The 27,564-nt window shown below is 44.7% G+C and overlaps 1 protein-coding gene across 7 annotated transcripts; it reads right to left on the bottom strand.

Moving 5' to 3' along the window:
• Positions 1 to 159: 159 nt before the first annotated feature.
• On the bottom strand, positions 160 to 27,167 carry LOC118770905 (ATP-dependent 6-phosphofructokinase, platelet type-like). Of its 7 annotated transcripts, none has more exons than XM_036518667.1 (24): positions 26,942 to 27,167; positions 22,029 to 22,102; positions 21,312 to 21,389; positions 20,207 to 20,396; positions 19,721 to 19,886; positions 19,571 to 19,615; positions 18,866 to 18,974; positions 17,685 to 17,780; positions 15,799 to 15,891; positions 15,562 to 15,687; positions 14,789 to 14,853; positions 14,174 to 14,243; positions 13,913 to 13,930; positions 12,333 to 12,479; positions 10,292 to 10,362; positions 9,868 to 9,955; positions 8,723 to 8,875; positions 5,545 to 5,709; positions 3,831 to 3,892; positions 3,220 to 3,331; positions 2,875 to 2,974; positions 2,323 to 2,328; positions 939 to 1,044; positions 160 to 437 (listed from the first exon to the last, which is right to left on the bottom strand). In XM_036518667.1, the coding sequence occupies exons 1-24, from the start codon at positions 27,030 to 27,032 to the stop codon at positions 287 to 289; spliced, it is 2,382 nt and encodes a 793-aa protein (XP_036374560.1). In that variant the 5' UTR covers positions 27,033 to 27,167; the 3' UTR covers positions 160 to 286. The 7 variants fall into 7 exon arrangements, with proteins under 7 accessions (XP_036374560.1, XP_036374561.1, XP_036374562.1 ...); XM_036518668.1 differs by lacking the exon at positions 8,723 to 8,875 and adding an exon at positions 7,036 to 7,188; XM_036518669.1 differs by lacking the exon at positions 2,323 to 2,328.
• Positions 27,168 to 27,564: the final 397 nt, after the last annotated feature.

The following is a 27,564-nucleotide window of genomic DNA, read 5'->3' as shown; positions in this document are numbered from 1 at the left end:
CCTGAAACTGCCCGGTGGAAAGACTGTACTGTATTAGAGTGACTCTGGGTAAAACCACTGCTTCTACACTTCTGGTTTCTGGTGTTCCTATGTGTGGCTTAAGTAGCCAGGTGAGTGACTTGCATTAGAATTTGGAGGGGGGGGGGGGGGGGGGGCACAGGGGATAGGTTGGGGGGGGGGGGGTGGCAGTGCAAGTACAGTAACATTTCTTTAAAGAGCTAAGCGTTATCAGCACTCTCCACAGACAACCCTTGTAGAATAAGTTAAGTGGGGGCCCCCCAGGGCCTCAGATGGCAGCGTCCAACTCTTTGGTTCTGTTACGTACAACGTGTTCCAGCTGGCCGGAGTCAGACACGTCGTAGCTGGTCTTGTACTTGGCCAGGATCTTCATCAGGGGGCGGAGCTTCAGCCACCACTGCTCCTTTGGAATTCTGTGACTGGAGACGCACCAAAAACAACGGAAAAGTACAGGGGTCTTTATTGTGGGGATCTCCATTTGTACATACAGTACCAGTCAAAAATTTGGACGCCTTGAATAAGATAATAGGGAAACATGCATTCAAAGGCATTTTGATCTAAAGAGTTATGCTTAATTGCTTGAAATTTGTTCTTTAGGCATCAGCTTCACAATTTGTATTTGTCTATGTATGAATTTCTTTCCAAAAAAAGTAAAAATACAAAAAATATTAAAATAGGAAAATAGTAAAAAAAAAAAGTATTTGCAAACTTTGGACTGGTACTGAATAGTTAAAAATGCTTTAAATTTAATTCTGCCAAAATGATGAGCTCGTTTACACCAATAGTAAAGGTCAGGCGGATACATCTGCGTAATGTTAAATGGCACAGTAGCGTGTGCGCTGGTTTCTTGTTTAAAGCCCTGATGACATCGAGTGTGTGCGATGATGCGAGTGTGAAAGGGTGCGGGCGGATTGCCGTACACAAAGTCGGTCTCCTCCTTCAGCTGCATGACGGGCTGGAAGACGAGGGCACGGCGGCGCATCCCCAGCAGGCAGGCCGAGTCCTCCGAGTTAGCGAACACTCTCCCTGCAGGGCGGCGCCACAACGTCAGCGAAAACGCACACACTGACACCTACATACACACCCTGACACATCCATACACATCTACACACATCCACACACATCCACACACATCCATACACCTCCATAAACACAGGCATATACACACACATGCACACACTGACATATCCATACACATCCATACACCTCCATAAACACAGGCATACACACACACATCCATACACCTCCATAAACACAGGCAAACACACACACACTGACATATCCATACACATTCATACACATCCATAAACACAGGCAAACACACACACATCCATACACCTCCATAAACACAGGCATATACACACACACGCACACACTGACACCTACATACACATCCGTACACATCCATACACATCTACACACATCCACCCACATCCATACACCTCCATAAACACAGGCAAACACACACATCCATACACCTCCATAAACACAGGCATATACACACACATGCACATACTGACATATCCATACACAGCCATACACCTCCATAAACACAGGCATACACACACACACTGACATATCCATACACATCCATACACATATACATAAACACACTGTCTCAGAGCACCACACTCAGGTACACATGTATAACCACACATCCATACATATCCATATATACGGGCATACACACACACATACATAAACAAACACATTCATACACAAACACACACTTGTATATTAACATATCCATACACACGTACACATATACATAGACACATGCTTCCATGCACACAAACGCACATCCACACACACAGTCATACAAACACACTCCTACACACACAAACCATACGCATATACACACACTTCCACACACAACAATCACACCACACACATACACATACACTTCCATACACACATGCACCACACACATACACACACTACCACACACATTTCAGCTCGCACACATCAGCAGCACACACGCTCCAGCACACACTCTGAATTCTGGGAATGACAGGGGCTGCCAAAGGATTTACACTGTGCTTTTAGCCAACTTTAATTTGGCTAAAAGCTCACTGAAATGTAAATTACAGAGATACAGCACACAGCACACAACGCTTCTCTCAGCAGAGGTGGCTAAATTAATTCAGTGTCGGAATGTGAGTGTTGGAATTCTCACTAATCAGTGGCACTTGCCCACCCACAGGAGAATACGAGATTAAGGGAATAATCTTTGCTCTAAGGGAAAGGGAAACAGAACTACTGCTACAATATATCTGTCAGCCATCGATTGGCGAAAGGATTTACCTTCATCTGACATCATCCATGCAGTAGCAAAAGGCAAAGAAACACAGAGGAAGTCAGGTTTAAGAACAAAAGCAGTGCAGCTGTGATTTCAGCAACATCAGTTAATGGAAAGCAGACGCCAGACAGTAACACAGCAGCTGTACAGGCTTTATTTCGTAGCCAGGACTGCCTTCAGTACCTTTCTGTTATGATTTAATATACTGTGTATCTGACTGGAGCCTGAAATGAAATGGAGAGGAAGTGCTAGGCTGGGTGTACCAAGCACCAGGTCTATGTGCCTGACCACACTGATTCATCTATGCCTGCTACATCCAACTGACAACATTACTGGGTTCTTTTCTTCTTAGAACTTTTAAACAACGTCTGCTTCAAAAACAGTTCAAGCGTTTCTTATGCTGGAATTCTTGTGGCAAGTTCACGACTTTTGTTGCAGTTCAACAGTTAATAAGAGAGGCAGTGTTTTAATGCGGGGAAAGCTTGCTTTATGATTAGGTTTAAGCCAACATGCAATATGAGAGCAACACATTTACTGTTGTTATGTCATCACTGTACCTTGTCTGTATGATTCCTTGAGCTTCTTAGAGATCCACTGCATGGCTTTAGCTGAGATCTTTGTCCCAAAGTTTCGGTCAAAGGGTGATGGGGCACCTCCCTTTATGAGTAAAGAGGAAATAGTAATAAGTAGAAAGAAATAGAAATAGTATAATATCGTATAATATAAGAATGATATACAGTAAGAATAGTATTCTTATTTAATAATAAATAAGAATTTAGACTTGGGTCCTGGATGCATGAGCACTACATTGTGTAACATCACACTCAGTGTGTCAGTAACGTTTTGTGACCCACAGAGAAGTATGCCAGGCACCATGCAGGACGGTTTGTGGCTGAGCTTACCTGCTGCATGTGGCCCAGAACATTCTTCCTGCAGTCAAACACGCCCCTCCCTTCCTCCGAGTACAGCTGGTAGATGAAATCGGTCGTGTAGTTCTCGTTGCAGTTCTCATTCCTGCAGCATCAGGACAGCACAGTGTGGAGCGGAAAGGGGAAAATCGGGCTTCATTAGTGAATTTCAGGTTAAAGTGATTCACTGGATCTACTTGACTTATCCTGCTGGGTTAGGCCTAAGTACAGCTTTGTGATTAGAAATGGAAACCAATGGAAACCGATGTCTTTCAGAGGCAGTTCACAGGGTGTGGCTAAGCTACGCAGATAATGTATGTGTCAGAAGAGTTTACATGACATTACATTACAATCATTTAGCAGATGCTCTTATCCAGCGCAACATCCAGAACAGCAGAACACAACTGTACCCATCCAAGTTAAATAAGCAAGTACCAGATCAGTGAGTGTGAGCACAACACCATTCAAGCGCTGCCACAAGTTAGCATGTGCTAATCTGCAACTAGACAGTTTATACAATAAACTTTCATTCCATCAACGCACTGTAGTAAAGGTTTCTGTTGTAGTCGCATGCAGTCTGCATGTGGAGTGAGAACATGCCTTACCTTAAAACTAAACCTCTCTGAATGCTGGTCTTCATCTTCTCTGTCAAATGCTCCACATTAGACTGAAATGATTAGTAGAAACCGTGTCAGACTTCTAATGAATTATATGACATGCAAGGCTCGGTGGTGTGTCATGTTTAAAATGACCACCTATACTTTCGTGGATATAATCTGTCAATAACAGTTTAACTGAAACATTACGTTATACAGCTTGTGCTGCATATTACAGCATTTGCTCATTTGGAAAAAGTGCAAATTTTGGTACTGGCACTGGATCAAAAAACACAGTCCTATGTTTATAACTACAAAGGTGTTGCTATGATTGTAAATGACCAACAGATGGCACCCTTCCGAAAAACAATTCCCCAAATTGTGCGTTACAGATCCCTGCAAAAACAAAACACAGTACAGCTATGAGGCTGAAGGAACCCTGTTGTAATTCTTCTGATGTTTATTATTTTTTTCAACCCCTTTGGACCGAACTGGCCGCAAAAGTTCATTGAAAACTCAGCAGGGTTGTAAAGGGAAACAGGTATCTGCTACCTGGAAAAGGTAAGGCTGCTACAAGCCAATGAAATTCTGACATTTGCAAATAAATATGCAGATGAGTTAATGCCAATCATTCTCACATTCGGTGTTCAATCAACAACTGCATTGCTGCCATTGCTATATGGACCGTGGTATTACTGCTTGGAGCTATATGGAAATACTGAATATTGCAAAATTAAAAACACAAATAATGACATGAAAAGTTTCCCAGAGATAAAAACATATTCATTAAACATTATTTACATTAAAAATAATTTAAATGTTCATATAAATGCATATAAATGCACAGAGACAGAGCATAAGTAACTGTAGTCATATAAAAAAGTAGATCTTTTGATTGACCCATGGCTGGACAGCAGTCACTCACTCAGCACATACTAGATCAGGTGTTTCAGAGCCGTAGTGACAGCTTCAATCAAAACACTGGCATCTCGCTGATCAGAGCTTAACATTCAAGCTCTGGTCTTTCTGGCTATTAATAACTGCCCCATGCATCTCCAACTGGGTCACCTGCTACCTCCCAAAATAGAAAACCCTGAGAGCCGTCTGTGTGATTAACCAGCGGGAAGCGGCCCGACACCTTCACACATTGCCGTCTGAGCATCCCAGACAGCGGGAGGGTACACAAAGTGCACGGCACAGACCCTCGGGGGGGCGGTTAGTTCTGCCCAGCTCCACAAAGGACTCAGTTCTTATCACATCACAGCTTTGACTCTCAAGGTTCTTTCCAACTCAGGAACAGACTTGCAGCAGAAACATCTCTACAGTCTGTCTCAAACATACCGTGGTTCCTCTGCAGTTCTCTTTCTGTTTTACCGAACCTGGCATAAATATATCCACACTTCTTCAAGCCTGTTTGTCTGGCCATTTTTAATTATCAAGAAAGTTAATAACTTCCTGACTTACATTACATTTTGGGTTCTGCGGGTGGAGAAATCTAAGAATGTATTCAGTGTAGAAAGAAAAGTAAAATTCATTATTCAAAGTTAAGGAAAATATGTATTGCAGTTAGACTGAATGTTGGACATGGTCCTCACTTATTACCAACAACAGGTGCATTTAGCTGGAGGCAGTCTTGGGTTAGCATAGAAGGGTGCTAATTCTGGAGAAACGCTGCACATCTGTTTAGCCGAGCGGGATGAAAAGAGCAGCGTGTGATCCGCACCTGCAGGTCCCGGATGTCGAACGGCTCCTCGAAGATGTAGGCGGCGTCGGCCCCGGCGGCCAGCCCCCCGACGCTGGCCAGGTAGCCGCAGTAGCCCCCCATGGTTTCGATGATGAAGACGCGCCGCTTGGTGCCGCTGGCCGACTGCTTTATGCGGTCGCACGTCTTACATTCACACACACACACAAACACAGTTATTACACAAAACACAGAGGCACGGCCTGCAACTATCAAGCAGCACTGTGCTGGACAGGACGTTTCTAGTGAAGGGGGTTTCTACACAATCACTGCCAGGCCATCACACCAGTGACACTGACAAATAGAGCGTGCTGCCGAACAGACACAAACATAAGGGTCTGAGAAAGGACAAACCGTGGGCACTGAACCTTCATGGGTCGTAGTTATTTCTGCTTTGCTGAAACAGTGTGTGTGTAACAGTGTGTCAGGCGTTGACATTCTGCAAATTAATACTCCTAAAGCTAGGGTTGCCGGTACAGGCAAGTCAGTCATTTAATCAAATATCTCTTTTTTTTGATGTACTTTACAGTATACCCTGGGGTTCTCTAATGGTTTTCTAAAAACATGTTGTGCACAGTTAGACTGATCTGCTGTACAGCTGATCTTTTCATGGGAAAATTAGCTTCAGTAAGAAGCTGCTGTCTTTCTATATTCCCACATGCATTCTTGCTCACCATGGGTTCAGACTGTCCCACAAAAGGTCACACATCTGTTCAGAAGAACAGTTCAGCAACACTCACGTTTTCTTCAAAACATTTTTTAAGCAGCTTTACTTTTTATTTTCCCTGTTCCATACTGTATTTATATGAATTCAACATCAGATTAATCCACTGTTTATCACACCTGGCAGTGAAAGCCACAAGAAGCAGAAAACATTCTCAGAAACTCTTAAAGGAAGTATATGTGTGAATAAGTGTTAAGCTTTCTTTTATGCCTTTATCCCCCATTTTTACAATCAGCAGTTGCATGTTAGCCATGGCATTCTCTGCACTTACGCTTTAGCATTCAGGATAGAAAGTGCAATCTTCCAATGCATTCACATGCCCGCAGCAACTATTTTTCACACTACAAGTCCCAGAGTGCACCACAGTAAAGCTAACACTGATTGGAGGATAGGTGTGTCTCCACTGATGTCATCTGAGTGGCTCATAGGCGTTTTATGAGGTGCAGGGTGCATGGGAGTGGTGAGATAAGGACACCATACTGACCTACCCACCACTTTCCCTGGCGGAATAAAGCTAATTTGTTCCACCACTGTGGGCTCCCGGTCATTGTTGGCTGATGACTGGGCTTGAACCCCAGATGTAGGGCTCAGCTTGTCCTTGGAGCAAGCATTTTAGCTGACTGCACCACTCAGGAGCCCAACTGACTAAACCAAAATATATCAGGAGACATCTGCTGAACAGGTAAACATTGTAAACTTCGACTAGTCATACATGATGCACCTTGAGAAGCTTTTGAGATCCCCCTTACCTCCACAATGGCATTGAGAGACGTGTCGGCTCCGATACTTAGATCAGTGCCCGGCACGTTGTTACTTATGGTAGCGGGCAGCATACACAGTGGGATGCAAAACTCCTCATAGCTGGACCGAGCCTCGTAAAGCTGGAGCAGACACTCAAAGGCCTGAAGCGGCAGCATAAAGTCATTAGACCACCAGGGGGAGCCCTCGGGTCTCACACGCACACAGCAGACACCTTTAACACCTGTGTGTGTCCTGTGGGGCGGCTCTTTCCGTGTGATAGGGGCTTTGGCTTCCCATTGGCTGAGAGGAGAAGGTTGGGTGTGTGTGTATGTGCGTGTGGGGGGAGGGGGGGGGAGAGCAATGCTGGGAGACAGAGGCTGAAGCACATGCTGTTTACAGCACAGCTTGGTGGCTGAGCACTTGGGCACACGTGCGCACGGTGGCATGCTCTCTCCTGAGACAAGGGTGCTGCCAGCGTTGCTTGTCAGAACAAGTCGTGCCCACACACAAAGATAGTGTCAAACGCACGATGGTGGCCAAGCCTCGCTCAAGGCGACATTTTGCTGTACTCAACAAAACTAATGCATGAGGTTAGCTCTGTAAAAAATAAAAATAAATAAATATCAAAGGATTCTGATTAAGCATGACTCATCAATTTAGGAATATGTTACAAATTTCACTTATATACAAACTATATTTTATTACATAGCACCACAATCACCTTGTTTGTTTTTGATGCAAAGGTTCATAAATACTCTGCCACACTTAATGAGAGTCCTGTAATTTAATAAATGCCACTAAAATTAAAACAGTAATTATGGGAGGGTTAAAAACGTATTAGAAAACTAAAAGCACTATTCAAAAGCCAGGAACATGCATGTAGCTAGATACTCCTAAGTGCACTGCATGCAAAAAAACTAATGAGCCACTATATTCACTACTGAAGCCTTTGCTGTATCTCCACCGCGGCAAACGCTACTTCTCAGGGCTAGTCAGCGTGCTCTGGGGTTAGTGAGGGCAGCTGAGTAGAACAAAATGTCGCGTTGAACCCGAAACTTGGACCACGCATCTCTGCTTACCAAACAAGCACAGCAAGAAGAGGTGCAGGCCGAACGACACCGCGGGACGCCACATGCCACGTCACTGCATGCCTCGGTCACTACTTACCCGGGACCGTCAGCGGGCTCGGCTTTGCTGCTACCAGCAACAGCAGCCGGGCAGCGGCAGTGAAAAGGTTTTTGTCCAAGAAAAACATGATATGTCTCTGGTTTCTAGGGAAAATGTTCTGTTTTTTATAATGGCTAAATTGTAGCTCAGTGTTGCCATTATTAATGCTTAATGGACTCCTATGTGCTTGCTGTGGCTTCATAACATATGGTCTGAAAATTAGAACTGATCTAATAATGTATTCTGCAGTAAGTGGCATAATATTTCCAGAATGTGTCTTACTCATGAATTTATTGCCACATTTCTGTTCTCTGTCCGATTCTCTTGTCCCTTCTTTTGTATAGGCATTTTATACATCCAAATGTTATTTGTTGTAACTGTAATTTAGCATGGTGGAGTGTGCTGCTTTCTGACTGTGATTTGTGATTGCCGGTTGTGATGCTGGTAACCCAAAGCCCAAGCCGTAATCGGTGATCCCAAATCTGACTGGCTGGCTGTGAAAACACGCCCTCTCCCAGCCGCACTTACATCAGTTATAGCGTTCAGAGCAGTGTCTGCACCGATGCTGAGATCAGAGCCCGGTATATTGTTGGAGACGGTGGCGGGCACCATAACCATGGGGACACAGAACTCGTCATATGTCCCACGGGCAGCTAACAATTCCATGATTCCCAGGTAGGCCTACAGGGCAGAGCCAGGTCTTTAGTGGTGAAGCTAATAGCAGAGATACGACAGGAGCCAGAGGGAGAGCCAGGTCTATCACAACGGACAGCGTGACACGGACAGGCACACAGGTTTACTGAGGAAACACCACACACACCACTGAGCTCTTACACAAGGACAGATGAACGAGAAATCAGCTGGAAAGTTTTCAGGTTTCCAGCTTGTGAGCGCTCGGTTGGTTCATTTTTCATTTCGATCTTTTTGAAATAGGTTAGGTTTCAGGGTTAGTGCTTCTGCAGACGTGAACGCCCAAAGATCAGACAATGAAACCTGAACCAATGAGTTTTTGAAAGGTCACATAAAAATGACTTTGAGTATGCGCATGACATGACTGGGTGATTCCTGTTTCCAGGTTGCAAATTGATAAATGATTTATTGATGATATGAGCAATCAGGCTGCGAATTAGACTGCAACAGGAATGGCTGTATGTCAGTTACCATCCATACTGTTACAGTGTGGATATTTTTTCATGGCCTGGAATGTATCCAGGAATATATCCACCAGTTCATGATATAATGATTAATTAAACACATATTGATGATTTGCATTGATTTCAGGGCATGAAAACAAAAGGTTCATGATTATAAAAACTGAACAAAAAACATGTATGCACATTATGTGTGAAGCAACAGTAGAGATGAGTGGGAAAGGGAGCAGGTCTATGGAAAAGGGTTGGTCATATTCAACATAACAGTAATTCAGTCAATCACTGTAATATTACAAACACTTAATTCCTATTAGTGTCTCATTTTACTTTATTCATTTAAAGTAATACAGTTTATATTATTTATTATCAAAAATACCTTAATTATGTTAAAATCTGGGAGTCATTCAATGTTATGATAATGTGCACATACATTACAGAATTTTTTTCTTAATCATAAAAAGTGTAATCAATAAATCAAGAGTATTCACTTTATAAGGAATTCATAAGGTGTCATCTACATACCTCAAATCCACCAATCACGAGCAATGCGTTGATGTTATGTATTCGCATTTGCTCAGCAATTTTGTCCATATATTTTGCAGGAAGTGTTCTGAAATTAAACAAGGAATCATGAAAGTTAAATACCAAAAACAAATTATACCACTTTTCATTTGTTTCTTGATAACATTAACGTTCTCATAATGAGATTTGATTTTTATTTGGCACATAAAAATATTAAAATATGCAGTATCGCAGTAAAAAAAAAAACAGCAAAGAACAAAGGCTTCGTTCCTCTAATTTCCTGATCAAAAAACATAACCTTTTCATTCTGCTGTCTCTGACTAAGAACCTTTGAAGTGCTCTCTCCTATTAATAGATCACAACATCATTGTAATGAAACGTTCATGGGGAGGGCTGTATTTACAGGAAAGAGTCTAAATATTACCGTTTTGTTCCTAATATGGATCCACCTTGGCCAGTCCAACCTCCAACATCTCCCCATTTGATCTCTTTAATCTGAGGATTAAAAGGACAAACACATTTAACACATTGCTAAAATGATGATGGTACGCACTCTTAGGGGGAAGGTACTTCATCACGTTGTGGTCACTCTGAACTGTCAGACGAGTTCTCACAACGCGCGGTAAACAGCTGGCTTTAACAATAGGGCTATCTTTGAATCCTGTTGCAAATTCACTCTATAAATGGCCTTTACGCAGAACAGCCTTTCGGATATCAAAGAAGAAAAAAAAACTTCAAGGGGACTCCAGTGCATGCAGCAGGCTTACTGTATATCCACCCTATATTTAGCACATGCATTTTCACACACTCTCACACATGTGCCTCTGCCTCCAGTCTCCCCCCAGCACCCCCTAGCTCCTGCTTTAGTGGTGACAGAATCTGTTCCACTCACATGAAACATGATACCACGGGCCATTTAGTTGCAACGTAACTTTAATACCCAAATTCTATTTATATTTTCAGATTTTACTGTTCACTATTGTGCACTATTAGCATGTAGAAAACTGGTAGATAATTTGAAGTCACAGCAATATCCGCACTAACAGTAGGCATCTGCTTGTAGAGTGCTACACAGCTAGCTAACAATGTTGTATTATTTAGTAATTTAAGTGCATAAAAGAAGCAGACAACCACTGTCTGTTGTGTGTTTATGATAGCTTAACAAGCTCCCTAACTATTCTAAATATTCTGTTGATACTCTATTAGTGAATTTGATATTTAGCCTGCAAGGTAAGTTTAGCTTGCAAATGTCATGGGTTGCTAAGAATATTACTAAAATGCGTTGTGCTTTGGAGGTGCAATGGCTTTCTGTATTCTTTAGTGTACTGTTTGATCACATGACTGACGCAGGTGCACCAGTATTTTGAGTCTTTTGACCTGAGGGGATGATTTGGTTTAAAAGAAGAAACAGATGAACACTGTTTCTGAAACAAGCGCACAGCACTTGTGTAGTCTTTTAAAAACAGCATTCCAGAAAGAGCTATATGACAGATCCAGGATTCCTTAGATCTTTTTGTTTTGTCAGAGGCTGATGTGGCAAGACTTTTGCTCCAGTAACACGGACATGTTTTCATACAATTCAGTACCGGTAATAATGTCTGAATCTCCTCACCCTAAATGACTGCTGAAAACACACCAAGCCCTTGCTCCGTTTGTTTTCCCAGTTTCTTAGTCTGGCAACGTGACAGCTTTCTTGTTGCTACTTGCACGTAGTACAGTTTTCAGTGCAGTCCCTCTGCCAAAAAACGCTAGCTGATGCGAGACGCTTGTGGTTCATTCAGTTATCTCTGTCTTTATATCATTAGCAATTGCGTTGTGTGCCACACGCATCTGGCTCTTTTCCCCATGCCTGGGAACAGCAGCGCTTGGCAGTAGCGGGAGAGGCGGTCAGCGAGCGTAATTGGCTTACTGTAATCTGCATCACTTATCTGCCTGCCTGGCCTTATCGTCGCAGTAAAGGTGACACAGCCGTCACCCCGTCATGCATGCATGCCTCACCAAGTTCACCGCTCCCTCTTCCTTCTGTGTCGGCCTGGTGCCGGCTGCGCTCTCTAAGGGTCCTGTGTGAGGAGTGTGTCTGTGTGTGTGTGTGTGTGTGTGTGTGTGTATGTGTGTGTACAGTTTGCCAGTCAAAAACCTTTTCTGGCTTCCCTTTTCTTGTCAAGTTGCACAAGTTAACTTGTGCTAGGGCTTGAATAGTGTTGTGCTCACACTCACTGGTGTGGGAGTGCTGTTAGCCTGATCTGACACTGTTGCTCATTCAACCTGAATGGATACACTCATGTTCTATTGCGCTGGAAGTCTGGATAAGTGCATCTGCTAACTGAATATAATGTAAAAAGTCTTTATTCTGAACCACTATAGTCATTTAAGCATATAAATAGCTATAGTACCTATAGTACAGTATGCTGTGTAAATGCAGGGAATTGTTGTCCTTGATCTCTGTTTCCTTGGAGACGCCGTACCTGTCCCTTGTAGAAGCCTTCGAAGCCGTCGTTGACGGCGAACATCTTGTGTCCCTCGGAGATGCCCACCCTGACGGCGGAGCGCACCGCCGCGTTCATGCCGGCTGCTGGGGCGCCCACGTTCATCACCGCCACGTTGAAGGAGCTCTGGGGGGGGTCACATGACACGTTCAGACTGCGGCCGTCGACCCCCGTCCATACACACCACAATGCGTCTGAAAGGCATCGATGCTTCACCACCAGGGGGCAGCACAGAGCAAGGGTGGGGGGCTCACTCAAGCAGCAGGACTAGTGCTTCTGAGAAGACAGGAGCGGCATGCTGAGGTAATCGATGCATCCCCCCTCTGTTTTACAGCTGCATGCTGCGAATCAGCGCTGCTGCCTCAAGCTCAAGACGGCACTTCATACTCTCAGTGCTGTGCTGGCTAAGCCCCTCCCCCCTTTCCAGGCAGTGACGGACACCGTGCTCGCTGCCCTCCTTCCCCGAACTGTCAGCACCAGTCTACATTGCCCTTTTATGTCCCTCGAAGCTTTCGATAATCTGATCCCCCCCGTAACCGATGTTTAAGGCCTTAATGCAATTAGAGCGGCCGTGCAATTTGTAGAAACATGCCATATTTTTAGAACTGACACCAATTTTAATTTAATCAGAAGGGAAGGTTTTGTGAAGGGCAATATCTGAGACACCGAAACTGCTGAACGTCTGATGCCAAGCTTGAGCGCTGGGTGCGCAGTTTGGTGAGCAGCACAGAATGTTGTAGATGGAACATTTAATATGCATCACATATAGTCCACAGACTAGCAGATGTAAACACAGCCTGCATCATTTTGCACAGCAGGCAGGGCAGAGCTGCTGTTGCAAACGCACCGCGGGGATGGCTGTCCTCTCATATAACCTCAACACACACGCGCTGGCGAGACTTCAGCCGGGTAAGCACTGCGAGGCTACTCCCAAGCTTCTACTGAGCAGAGCAATGGAGACATGTGCGATGAGAGCAGTCATTTTTGTGGCACTGTTATTTTTCTTAGAGTAAACAAGGTGGGGAATCGCTTAACTAATCGATGCAAGCGCATGAACCAACTACTACTGCGGTGTTCTAGACAATAAGCAATGGTCCCACAACAAGTCAAAAAAGTGTAAAATGTAAAATCTTATGGTCCAGATTTCTCTTGCATATGTTCTAGTTAAATATGCCATAACATGCTTGAAAGTGACATTACATAGATGGGCGTAGATGATTATGATTGCATTCTCCGTTCAAAAATTAATTATGAAAATACTAACACTGGAATTTGTAACTGCATGCAGTACAGCGCGGTGACCAAATTAACTTCAGACGACCTTTAACAGAACAGTCGTGCTTGGGGGGATTTAAATTTAAATCAACAAAGCAAATCTAGCTCATAGCCACTGTTCTTTGCTGTGGAATCTGAAAGGGGATTAGGCCCACTCAGGTGTGCAGGTAAGCTTAATCGTGGGGCGGGGGGTGCTGTCTAAGCCATGCGGAGAGGGGGACGCTAACTCAAACCTAGAGGGGGGCCTATAGAGACACGAAAGTACAGTGCAGTTCGGTACATACTCCATACGGGGCACCGTCCTGACAGGCCAGAAGAGCAAAAAACACGGTTATTAGTGTCACAAAAAGACCACAATTACAGCCACAAATGCATTCAGGTATGCATCTGTCACGGAAGCTCCGTGCTCAGTGTACCTTGTCCTAAGTGTACAGATTACAGAAAGGCTGGAAAGATATAAAGAGGCATTAGAGAGTGGACAGGTGGGAAAGGGCAGTGTCGTCACAGCGCTTCGGGACTGGCTGTGAAAGACGCCAGCGACTCACGTTTGGGAGCTCCGAGTCTGGTTTGCGGTGAGCCAGCAGTTTGTAAGTGTTCAGGTTGTTCTCAAAACTCCTGCGGAATTATTGGAAAAAATTATGTAAGGTTTCATAATTCAAATATTCAATACTCATTGCTCATTCAGTAACATTATGCTAAAAGCCTGTCCATCGCTGACGGACAGTCACAGCTCTTTTATGTCTGGAAACTTCCATTAGAACTTCATTGTAAACATGCAGCACACAGCACCTCCATTTGGCTGTGGTTTATTCTGCTAACTGTAACAACATTAAGACGTCAGAGAGGATGAAAGGAAATCAAATGTAAGCTGGAAGTCATCAGGATCATTTGGGTTTCCTCCTCTAAGGCTATGTTCACTTGCTCCATCACAGTTCTGTGCTGGTAAATCCTGTCAATCTCCCGGATTGTAATTGGATGCTGTTTCCACCATGACCTCATTAGCCGTGGTTCTAACAAACGCTGACATACAGCAATGCCGTCCAATTTTTTTTTCCTTTCAGCTTTCACCCTCCGATTTGTTCGGGTGAGGAACGCGGCCATGTCCTGCAGCGGTGGAAACAGTGACCGGGACGTGCTCGCTTTATTTCGGCAGGCCCTACCTGCCACGCAGCCGCACCGCGTCCTCGAACTTCTTCTCGTCCATGGCTTTCTGCACCTCCTGCGTCTGTTCGAAAGGATCAGTTCGTTAGGTTTCTCTCTGCAGCACTAACATTCCCTAATCCTGCAGTGCATGTATGGTGACTGTGTAAACACACTCTGACAGTATGACAAAATCTATAGAAATATTCAGTAGTTTCGATGATTATTCTTTACATTGTTGGCGGTGGTGTAACATAGTGGTAAAGAGCATGGCTCGTAACCAAAAGGTTACTGGTTTGATTCCCTGCTGGGGCACTGCTGCTGTACCCTTGGGCAGGGCTCGCAACACCAAATTCCCTCAGTATATATTCAGCTGTATAAATGGATAGCATTTAAAAATTGTAACCCATGTAAGTCACTCTGGATAAGAGTGTCTGCTGAAATGATAATATAATATTCAGTCAGCAGGAAAAATGTACTGATGGACATAAAAAGTCAAGCCTCTTTTCTAAAGCAAAGCGGGGTACCCACTGGCGCATTTAGTGAGTGCTGACGCCATGCCTCAGACCTATTTGTGGTAATTTACAGCGCAGTTTGTGATAATTACCGCCCAATCGCGCAGGCCAGATTGACTCCATCAAAGAATAAAAGGGCACATTCCACGTTTGCAGTGTGCTAACAAGCTCTCAAGAGCTGGTGTGCGAAATAAATAAATAAATAAACAGGACCTCCTTTATCGTTTACTGAGTGAGCTCGGAGGCCAAAGAGAGCCTGGCTGCCTTCCAGAACCTACCATCTGTACGCACTCCATGAGGGGCAAGCGCACAGCCTGGTTTCCGCACAGGGACACAACGCAGGCCGGGGTGTCGACCGACGCTTCGAGCAGGGCAAGGACGGCCTCCACTCCCATTCGACTGGCCTGGTGGAGCGGAGTCAGAGGGTTGTCATAGATCATTCCTGTACCACAAAACCACAGCCTTTAAGGACATATACTCATATAGACATAGTGTAGCGAAAAGGCACCGCTTACCAGAATTCGGTCAAAAGCGGACGGGGTTCCGCCTCTTTGGACATGACCCAATATGGTGACGCGAGTGTCAAATCCCAGGGATCGCACAACAAGCTGTGAGGGAATGTCAAGGTTGTTGAGCATGCCTTACTCCCACAGTGCTTTGTAAATATCCTGTCTTCAGATAGCCTGAAGCAGGAAATTCCCACTGCCTGCAGTACTCAGTTATAACTGCTTAATGTTGTTTAAAACCAAGCCAATTAGCAAAACATATCTACTGTGAAAGAGCAATCTGAATCTCCTGTATGAGATATATTATATATATATAACATATCATATTATTAGCGCTCTTTAGACCTTGCTGTCATACATTATTTTAGTACATCATACTGTTTACTTTTAATCTCAAAATATAAATTGAATATTTGAATATAACAGATATCAAGAACAAAATTTAGTGGTAAATTGGTGTAAATGTTTCAGGCAGTTCACAGAGAAATCAGATGATCTTTACAGTGAACCAACCCAGGATTCAGTCACATCAGTTTTTGGTGAGATTTTATGTTCTTGCAGTGTCAGCATTGTCAGCTCCGCCTCCAAGTGATACCATCCAATCCCAACATCACATGGAGGCTGTGAGGGAGGGTCCTTCACCTGTGTTAAACTGCGACCTATCCCTGAAACTGACTGCTTGAAGCGTTTGGTAACATGTTTTAGTTGTATTAATGGAGTGTGTCCAATGCTTAAATGTTTGTGTCAATGCATATGCTCATAGGCTACTGTGTTCACTGCCGTCATCATTAACGTTCATTGTCTTTGCAACAGCTGATCACTTCCATCAGCATCAGTGCAAACTGGTTAATTGTTTGCCAGTGTGAAGAATGTGTGTGAAGGTGGTCAGCTATTGGTTAACAAGCCACACCTGCCTAATCAGCAGTACTTAAAATGTGGGTGTGTGGCTTGTTGAGAAGGGAGTTCAGAGGCTGGTAGTCTGAGGCTGGCTTCTGAGTGTGTGATTAAGTTTTAAAAATGGATTTCTTTTTCTTTATGGGAGGTGCATTGGCTGAAACTGCCACAAAGGCATCTATGCAGTTTTTATAACTTCACTAAATCCTCTGTTTAAGTCTCAGCGGGTGTGATTGCGTAGACCTGGGCTGGCTCACTGCATTTGTCTGACTTCAGCATCTATGCTACACAATTCTACCAAATAATGCTAGATGGGAATAGGACTTAGTGATGATCTTACCTAAAAGCACAAACAAGACAGACAAGACCAGGCATTTAGCTTAAAAGCTGCATGCTTTTAGATTAAAGAAAGGGGAAATGGACAAGCAATGCGCATGCAAAACTTCACTCATGTTGCAGCGTTAAATGTTTGGTGGAATGGGCAGATGAAGATGCCTTTTACTGGCACGAATGAGAAGTTCTTACCGATCTCCTTTGGTGACCTATTGAAAAACACCTCACTGCACAAACAGGACAAAGTACTTTGCACAACATTAGTACAACTCCTGCAGGACCAGAGGGAGACATGCGTGAAACTGAGTTGACATGAGGCACTGACACAAATGGAGCTTAATGTGGAGGAAAAAGGAAAAACGGGAATCGCTCAAATGTCTCATCGGCCACGAGCCATCCGCACGTGTCAACCAATTCAAATAATCAGCCGAAAGACCGGTGACTCAGGCATCCAGTGTAGATTTTCTGGTGGGAGGGTGACCTTGGAAGGATGTGGTCACTGGAACAGGCCTGTTAGTAATGTGTGACGGAGGCAGCGGTGGCAGCGAGTCTGTTTCAGAGTGCAGATGAGCATTCCAGAGATAGCGGTGAAGAGAGCGAAAGGTGCAGCGCACACGCAGCGGCCGTGGTCGGTGCAGGAGCTGTACGGCCCGCCCTGGTGTACTTACGTCCTTGATACAGTCTGTGGTAATGGGCTTGTTGTTAGAATCGATCGCCCCTTCCGCTACAATAATGATATTCAGCCTTTTCTTCCCTGCTCGGTTCTATGGGGGTGAAAAGACATGACAGGAGAAGGAAGTTTTGCACACGGCGGGGTTTGTAGAATCAGGGAGCCGTGTCTGCGAGAGAGGTCAGGGGCATGCAGCAGGGAGCAGATCCACGGGTGACGCGCTCGTGGCTGACCGATTCCCGGTTCTCGAGAAGCTGCTCCCTGGCTGCGTGACTTCCCCGTGACTTCCCCGCACCCGCGGCCTACTCTACGGGCGTCACCGGAGGTGACGTTACGGTACTCACGTCCTTGACAAAACTGGAAGTAATAGGGTTTCCATCTCTGTCAAGGGCTCCTTCAGCCACTATGATAATGTTCAACCTTGAACCCCGTGATCGACTCTGGGCAATGAGACACACTGCAGCAATCAATACTCACTGCAATACTCCACACAGCATCCAGGGTTACTTATGGAGGACCCCTCTGACTATCCTTTTACGATCCATATTGAATAACACGGCCAATTCTATTGTCCAATAAATAACCTCAGTGTACAAATCAATTAATTTGTTCTGTATGAATATCTTCATTGATTGCCTGAGATGTCAAATACATTGTCTGACAGCGGTGCTATTACGAACACAAACAGTTTGATCTAGTACAGCTTATTGGGGGACAGATATGTAATGGGGGGGCTCAGTATTAATGAGAAACTCCCAAAGGAGTCATGCTGTACCTCCACAGCTTTGGCCCCACCTGCTATTTACTGTATTGCACATGAATAGGTAAAAAATAAGGCAGTATGTGCCGTGGCTAGACACAGGGTGCCAACACCATTAAATCATGCAATTCATTTATTTCACAACAGCACTAAAATGAGAATACTTAAGCACTCAGTAACCCAGTAGTACACTGTCTCCTGCATTGCATCCCCTAAGGAAAACTGAAGATTGATCCTGCATCCAGAAAGTAGTAATCTTCACAGAGCGTGTGGCACAGAGGTTTTGTGATTCAGCGTGTCTCTGTGGAGATCTGCTGGATTACACTGAAGTGTAGAGTTAACAGGATGTAGGGGTAACAGGACGCACAGCGGTATTCCTTCCTGTGTGTGAAATGCTTTGCGGCACCAGGGCGCAGTACCTCAGACAGCTTCTGGCACATCTGGTCCTCCCATCCCACCTCAGGAGGCATCTCAGGAATCAGCACCCAGTCCGCCCCACAAGCCAGAGCGCTCACCAGAGCCAGGTACCTACACACACACACACACAAGCAGTTAGAGGTTATTCACAGACCAGAACGCTCACCAGAGCCAAGTGCCTACACACACAGAGGTAGAGGTTATTTACAGACCAGAGCGCTCACCAAAACCAAGTACCTACACACGTATACACACACACAAAACACACACACAGGCAGTTAGAGGTTATTCACAGACCAGAGTGCTCACCAGAGCCAAGTGCCTACACACAAACACTGATAGAGGTTATTCCTAGACATGGTGCCTTTATTCTCTCCCAGCTTTGTGAAACAAGAAGCCATAGGCTATTATTTTACAATGGCATTTTAGCACAGCATCTTAAAAAGGAATACATTGTAGGATATGTGACTGATTTGACCTAAATTCTGTTTATATTTTAAGATCTTATTGCCAGTGTAAAATTTGCATCAGAAGAACATAAGTTGTATGTACAGTATGCACATATTACATACTTACAGCACACTAGTATGTTTATTCATAAATGAAGATGTGCAAAAGAGACAGGGCCTGGATCCCATCACCCACACTGTGTATCTGAGTGTACAGTGACCCAGGCATAACTGCACACAACCAATAATCTCGCATACCCACAATGCCGTCCCATGACCTCCAGCACAAACGTCCGCTGATGGCTGAAAAGAATGGGAGAGAGTTTATGAGTATTTTGTGGTGCATTATTTTTCTGTACATCATGAAGCTGTAGCATTTTTGGCAGTGGTATAGAGCTACTGGAGTACCTCTGAGCAGTGGTCATGATCGCATCCACGACCTCGATGATTCTGTGCAGGGCGGAGTCGGTCCCGATCGTCATGTCGGTGCCACAGAAGTCGTTGTCGATGGACCCCACCATTCCCACGATGTGCAGGGCCGAGTACGTCTGGGCTGCCTCCTCGTTAATGAGCCCTGCGTGTACGGTGTGGCAAAACAAACAGGGTTCTGAGTACATAATGGGTCCAGCCAGAGTCTGTGGCTTCTGCACCTTAATGTATCATCACTGTGCATTAATGTGCATCAATTAGATTTCAGCTTAAAAAAATGCAAACATTTATACATGCCTCTGACAGATACACAACTACCCGTGCTAATATTGCATGTACTAATGCAGTGAAATGACACTAACAGAAGTCTGGTCTCTCATAACTAGATGAGCTGATGATGCTCTGACGGCCTCCAGGTCTACCCCCTTCCCGCACGCCTCTCGCCCCCCCCCACCCCCCCGTTACCCTGCTGGACGAGCTCCTCCAACAGGCCGCTCCACTCCTCCCTGAACAGGTTGGCCCCCGTGAGGCTGCCGTCCCCCCCGATCACGCACAGGTTGGTGATGCCCCGCTGCACCAGGTTGTGGGCGGCCTTCAGGCGGCCCTCGCGGGTGCGGAACTCCTTGCACCGGGCGCTGCCGATCACCGTGCCCCCCTGGAGGAACAGACCAGACGAGGCTCGGCTCCGCGGCTCACATCCCTCGCATGACTTACACAGTCTAATGTAGTGCTTTCCTTTTCTCGTTACCCTAATTTGTCAGCCCTCCTGTTGTTTTTGTGTCATGTCTATAATTTCTGTAGCAGTGGGGTGAAGAACCTGTGGATTCCCACCGCCTGCGGCTGCAATTAGACATTGCTGGTCGGCAGCCAAAATGCATGGCATAGTCTGGTACAGAATGACTGCCAGTTGTCCTGCATCTATAAAAATCTGTTACCTGAAATTACAGTGTAATCTGCTTAATATTCCCTCCACCGTGCAGGATAAATAAAGTGGTGATTTTAATCAGGAGAGGCATTTTTAACAGGGGCTTAATATTATCCAGTGGCTCCACTAGCTTGCTAACCAGTGTCGGTTTAACTGGGGATTGTAAAGTCCCAATGTTCAGTCAAATCTCAGCCAAATGGAGACTTTACATTCAATTCAGTTCAATTCAATTTTATTTGTATAGCGCTTTTTACAACGCAAGTTGTCACAAAGCAGCTTTACATTCTTCCCAGGCCTGAGACCCCCTGAGAGCAAGCCTAAGGCAACAGTGGCAAGGAAAAACTCCCTAATTTACAGGAAAAAACCTTGAGCAGAACCCGGCTCAGAGGGGGAGCCCATCTGCTTCTGGTCGGCACTGGGCAGACAGAATTACATAGAATACTTGAAATTAGAATACTTGAAATTGTACAATGTACTTTAAGACAATGACTCCTGACTGCCAGCATCCACCACTGAACCGCACGTGTGTTCTCACGTGAATAGTCAAACATTACCAGCACCCCTTCAGGGGCCATACAAATCACAAGCATATTGAGGGGTACTCTAGAGTCCTTAGACTGACACCTCCTTAAGTGCTCTCCTTACCACTTGTAACATGCTTGAGACGCTTTCCCATTTGGCCTCCTTTATGTTATCCCCGCCATCCACCATGCCCTGATAGCCCTGCAGGAGAACAGCAGACACATCCATGCTGATTGTTCGTCCAGGCATGAAAGTGACACATGAAACGCTGATGCACAGTCATTGGATTGCGAGGAGCTGATTGCATCAGATGGTGTAAAGACATCAGACAGGCACTGCAGAGAGGGCCTCTGTGATCTGTTAACACCACCCAGAAGCAGCCCTTCTCAGTGGTTCATATACAGGAACAGAAAATGCAAACCAGCTTCCTTTTTTTCAGTCCACAATCAGCTGCACAGCATAGTATAAGAGAACCTATCAAAATGTCAAAACACAGCAATGCCTGCATCAGCTCCGGCCATTATCAGGAAATAACAGGAAGCATTATCAGGGGGACCATGTCCTTTATGTTTTTATAGGTAGGATAGGTTGTGGTCTGCATTCGAAAATATGAGTATCTGTAACCCGCAAACCTCAAAAGATAAAGACTATATTTATCAACGCCCCGGCTGAGATTTCTATGAACAGTTCTCCCCTCTGGCATGGATTCAGTGAGGTTTTGTTTGGTGCAGTGTCCTCTGCCACAGAGTGCAATAAAAGGCTTTGTGAACGGTTTAGAGGGTGTAGAAGGGGACCGTTTTGGTGTTTTCCCAGATGCTTACACCTGAGTCGTGAACTCACCTCGTGAATGAAGTAGACTTTGGCTCCCACGTAGATTCCCATCCGGACAACGGCGCGAACGGCGGCGTTCATACCTGCGGGAACGCACCAAAACGAGACAGCGAAGACGTGAGTGCTCTCTGTGAGCGAGCATCTTACTGTTACATTCACCTGTATTCACATTCAAGCTAGAAGAGTCACAGTATCTCTGCTGTCAGAGCAACAAGTCAAGCCCTCATGTTTACAGTGCCAACACAGGAATCCACCATATCTGCGGGCAAACGGGGGAAACAGCATTTAACGAATGACCACCGCTTTGCCGTCCTGTGGTTGGGAAAGCGGAGAGAGGCTACAGGGCAAGGTGTCAGACTCAGTTCCTGCCAGGCTATGTATTTTCGTTCTACTTCCAACCAGTTCCCGTGATTAAAGATTCAAGTGAACTCGTTGCAGCATTAAATGTATATGGTTACCCTTGTGAATGCACTAAAATATTCTGCAATATTCATTCTTTGATATGCGGTAAAAATAAAACCATCAGTCATGGTAATTATTGGCATGTGAAAAGGGTCAAACTGTGAAAAGGACTAAGCTAAGTTCTTAGAGGTACTGCTCTGATGACTTAGCAAAGTGTGGCTGCAGCAAAAACCAGGATAGAGAGATCCATCCTGGAATTGAGTTTGACATCCCTGCCACAGAGAATAAAAAAACAGTTTTGATGAATGTGTACGGTATGTAGCACACAATAACAATATAAATCATGATCTTCTTTCTCTTTGAATAATGATTTTCTTAATAAGTTATTCATAAAATTTAATTTATTGTTTCTCTGACAAATACAAACAAGTATTAGTAGAAAGGGTTGTATTGGTGCATTATATCATTAGCTATAATTTTCACACTGCCCATCACTAAAATGGAAAACAATAATAATTCCTAAAATGAGTCTGGACTGTATTAATGTACCATTGGAAAAAGACTGAAAATGTATGCGAAAGAATCTTGAACACATGTATTTTCTCCTTTAATCTGAGGCGTCCCTTATGCTGCGATACTGCTCTGTTTCATAACATCTCTCTTCTGTGTGTGTGTGTGTGTGTGTGTGTGTGTGTGTGTGTGTGTGTGTGTTCCGGGCAGGCAGGCTGCCCAAGGCCCGCATGAGCCTCCCTGCCGTCTTTGGTCAGATGCCCTGCTGACTCCTCCCACACAGCGACGTCCCGCCGCCGCTGACTGGCATTTCAAGAGAAACGTGGGAAGTGTCACGCGGCACCTGCAATGTCAGGGCGGCATTGTGCGCATGCCCGGAGGGCTCCGGCGCCGCCCCGTTACGAACCCGTAAGGAACGGACATCTGCAGAGGCACTGCCCGCCAGTGAAGTAAATAATAAGAGGTCTGGTTTCAGACGGCTGTCCAAGTTTGCAAACAGTGAAAAGCTAGCTGGTGCTTTAATACCGTTGCTAGGATACCAAACAAGATCAATTATCAGACCGCACAGTAACAAGCTAAACCTTGCTACAACCAATGAAAAGCGCTGTCTTAATTTCACCACTCCGACAGGGACATGGTTCCAAAAATGGTTCTATGACATATTTTGACAATTTGTCACAGGAAATATTAGAGAAAAGCTGTGCTGATCAAACTTTTGATAACTGTTGAGCCATGTTCTGTCACTGCTGACATTTTTCTTCTAACTTCTGAACTAGACAGCAATGATTGGAAGACTGGTTCAACCTATACCAAACACAGAAGCATGTCTGTCTTATCAAAACACGCCTGCACGGTTCCCTCATCTTCAATGAATTTGAAAAACCCTTTTTTTTTCTAGACAGAATAAAACCAAGCTGAGGCCATCCAATTAATTACAGGCTAGATTAAGTGTACGTATTTGCTTTCCCATACATATGCCTCTTGTCACGGCACAGAAGCACGACACGGTTGGCAATTCAAGCATGCGCAATTAAAAGGGGCGCGTTGTCACGACTGGGCCAACGACCCGAGGCGAACACAAAGGTGCCCATACAGTCATCAGGCCATTAATTCCAGGAAGCGGATCGACGGTCCCAGGCAGAACACAGAGGACACGCGGACAAAAGCTTTGGCCTGATAAAAGGCATCACAGGATTGCTTAATTTAACATCGCAGGTCTCAGCTGAATGGGGAAGGCTTGGTGTAAAACATCAGGATGTCGCAATCCACACGATACAGGTGCTCATTCATATTTACACAGCGCAGACGGTATTGTCATTTTGTACACTGCGTTATCTCCCCCGCCGCACACTTCCTTTACACGCGGCCTTATTTTGCAGGAGTCTCATAGTTTACATTTCTGCGTAACTTCCGTTTATACAGCTGGATATTCACTGCTGCGCTTTAGGTTGAGCACCTTGCGCAACGGTACCACAGCACTGTCACTCCCGGGAATGACACCTGCAATAACTTCAGGTTATAAGCCCAACTCCTGTGATTGTCAGACCGCTGCCCTGTTTTCAGAGATGAAGACTTGCCCGCCAGGGCCCGCATGTGTGGCAGACATTACCCAGAAAGGCACATGACCTTGAAACGCCCTTGTCTTCCGCGTGCTTAAAGTACCCCGCAGTCTCTTGCAAAAAAAAAGTAGCACACTCCCCTAAATCAGCAGCGGTCTGACTGCTCATTCATCCGCACATAATGCTAAGTGCAGTAACCCTCCCCTTTTATCAGTCTGTGCAGACACAGTCTGCCTCTGATTTATTATTTTTTCCACACAGGACACATCGTTCCTCTGAAATGGTCCCTCCGCACTGATGACTGCAAGCCCTGCAACAGGTATGCTGTATGGCTTCTCAACAGTGCAGAGAGAAAGTGGCATGAAACAGCAAGCTTTTTCATAATCATAGGTTTGGGCCAGTATCAAATTTCATACCGCCACCGTGTCTCAAAAATAACTGCAGTCTGGATAATTCATTTAGCTCCTTCCATTTAGTTCCTAAGGCTCCTCCTCGTTTCACGTTTGTGTGCTACTGAATGTTGCGGTCTCACAGTGTGAGGGGTGACCATGAACAAAGTGCTCTATACTAGAATCAAAGTGATGAAGGGGGCTCTTGAGAATGTCTAAGACTAGGATCTCCGGATTCTGTCCTTTTCTACACAAATATAAGAAATATTTAACTAAGGTGTAGTCTTTCCTTGAGAGAAAGAGTGTAGGAGTTTAAAGAAAACACTTATGCAAGGAGATTGTCTTAATGGTTGAATTTTACACAAAATTGTTACAAAGTATAATCATTGTAACACTAACTAAGCTCCATGCTTCAAGGATAATTGACACAGTGCTGTCCCTTCTTGGTGGGAGGAGTAAGTGATTAGACCGAGATCATCGGCTGGTTTAATCTGATTAGTATCTCCACCCATCCACCTAATTTCTATACTGCACAACTGCAGAAATGAAAGCACACCTTTCGCCTGGTAAGACGGACAGTACCGCCAGTTCTAATATTGATTATGCATTAATGTTGTGACAAAAAATCGTTCGCACCAAGGATGTACACCAACATGCCACACTGCTCTGATATTCGTTAAAGCCTATTATAAGACTGTTATTGTCTTCTTTCTTTTTTTATCAAGTATCGAGCGACCCTTCGCCCATGTACAAGTGCGCGTTCCATAGACCTGTGCAATATATTAAAACAAGCTGTAAAAACATTTAGCGATGTCGGTGATTTAACACTGTATAAGAATCACGATAAATACTCAAAACTGCCGCTGCTTCGTTCTTTTAACCCTGCATCATCGTGTCAGAGGAATGACGCCGTTCCGAAACGGTGTGTCTCGTTTTTGAAGGGTAAAAAGGAGCGTGCCGTGGAGAGGAGAGACCCCGCAGCGCGCAGGCTTGGAGGCAGCCTTCTCATTCCTGTCACGCTCGTACTTCTAACGTTGCGGGATTTCCACAGTGGGTGACGCATCGCCGTAGACCCTGCAGTGACTTGCAACTCCTCACGTACACACACACGTCTAAGTCATCGCGGCACGAGGCATCCTCACTTAAACGCATCCTTTTAAAAAATTCTCGATTCTGTTGTGTTTTACGGCGTGCTTTTTAAGGTACCATGTACAGAATACTAAGAATATAGCGAGCCGACCGTACGTTTATGATTTTCAGAAAATTCGCTTCCTCTGATCGTGCCAGCTGCAATGAAATATATCGCTGACTTCCTGTTATAGGGTTTCTTTTTAAAGTGTTGAGAAAGCACTTATGAAGCCGAAACATTTCCGACTTTATGTGACAGGATAAACAAAAGAACTTGGCAGGTTCCCTTGTGCGCATCGCGATGGTAACCTCTAAGCAAACCTTGATGATCTGGGAGATGCCATGCAATGCTCAGAAGCGCCGAGCCTTGCCTGCCTACGTTAGAACACGAGGGAGACTCCGCAATGCAGTTACTGTTTCAAAAATGAGCATCTTCGCTACCTATGTTTGCGATAATTTCCACTAATCATTTACTCGAGTTTATATGGATAGAAGTGTTTTGTCTGCAGTCTATGTGGTTGCATTTTAGTTAGGCCATTTAGTAGGCTATGTGATGGCTTCAAATATAGACAGACTAGATGTTAGTTATTATAATTTTTAATAAAGTTAATAAGTTAAAACAGTTACATTCATATTTTAAATGTACAGGAAATATTTTACAGTAACAGCTGTAGAAACAACGTTAAGGCGCCAGTTTAGTTGTTAAGTGGGCTGTCTTTGCTTTTACGCTAACCTGTGGCACATTAAATTACAGTAAAATCTATACAGCGCAAGCGATACGCCTGCGATTACTGCATATATGCCGTGGCCATTTTCTGAATTAACATGTTAGTAAATTGCTTAAAACTGCACCCACCCCCTCGCCTCTCCTAGACCATGCATTAAAACTACTTCAGAGAAATAAAGCCTTCTCCACTTGAAACATTTACTGTACCTTGAGCATCCCCTCCACTCGTCAGAACGGCGATGGCTTTCCCCGCTCCGGAGAGATTCTCAAAGAATTTCTTATTATCAGGCTGCGCCATGTTTCTGTTTTGAGACTTATAGATCGACAATTTCAAATGAAATGATTCAAATGTCGATTTGAAAAAGGGCCGGAATCTGAGCAAGCCACTGCCGTCCCCTCTTCCTCCGTCTCCCTGCCGTTCTCCACCCCTCGCCGGTGCATGCAGCAGTTGTATATCTCATGGCACAACTACCTAAGTCTCGAATGTGATTAATTGACTGCGTCGCCATCCAATAGTCTCTCAGATCACGTCTGCTCTCCTCAATTTGGACCAATCGCAAAATAAGTTAAGTGTCCCTAAGGAGATGAAGAGGGCGGGCAAAACGCAACAGGAAGCAAGTGCCATTCTTCATTACAGAATAATCAACTTAATGACGTAAAGAGCACAGTCACGTTCTCGCTGGGCACACCGTGGAAGTCGTGATACCGCCCGATTAGTGCAGTTACAGTACTTTAACATTAGCCTAATTAACAAATTAGCTTCTGAGATAAATACATTTTTTCTCCTGCGTTTCTCTCCATTTTTTGAGTAGAGTGTGTTCTGTGTGTTT

Source organism: Megalops cyprinoides, chromosome 24 (genome assembly GCF_013368585.1).
Source record: "Megalops cyprinoides isolate fMegCyp1 chromosome 24, fMegCyp1.pri, whole genome shotgun sequence".
NCBI classification, from domain to species: domain Eukaryota; kingdom Metazoa; phylum Chordata; class Actinopteri; order Elopiformes; family Megalopidae; genus Megalops; species Megalops cyprinoides.
This window is presented reverse-complemented; position numbering and strand designations above follow the sequence as displayed.

Bases quoted from the DNA above. Each gene is read 5' to 3' on its own strand.
- LOC118770905 (XM_036518667.1), bottom strand. From the start codon at position 27,032: ATGGCGCAGCCTGATAATAAGAAATTCTTTGAGAATCTCTCCGGAGCG. The intron at 20,397-21,311 runs GTAAGGAGAGCA...CTGTTCCTCCAG, and splicing joins TCTCAAGCATGTTACAAGTG to GGGGGCACGGTGATCGGCAG. The intron at 2,975-3,219 runs GTAAGCTCAGCC...TTACTCATAAAG, and splicing joins TTCTGGGCCACATGCAGCAG to GGAGGTGCCCCATCACCCTT.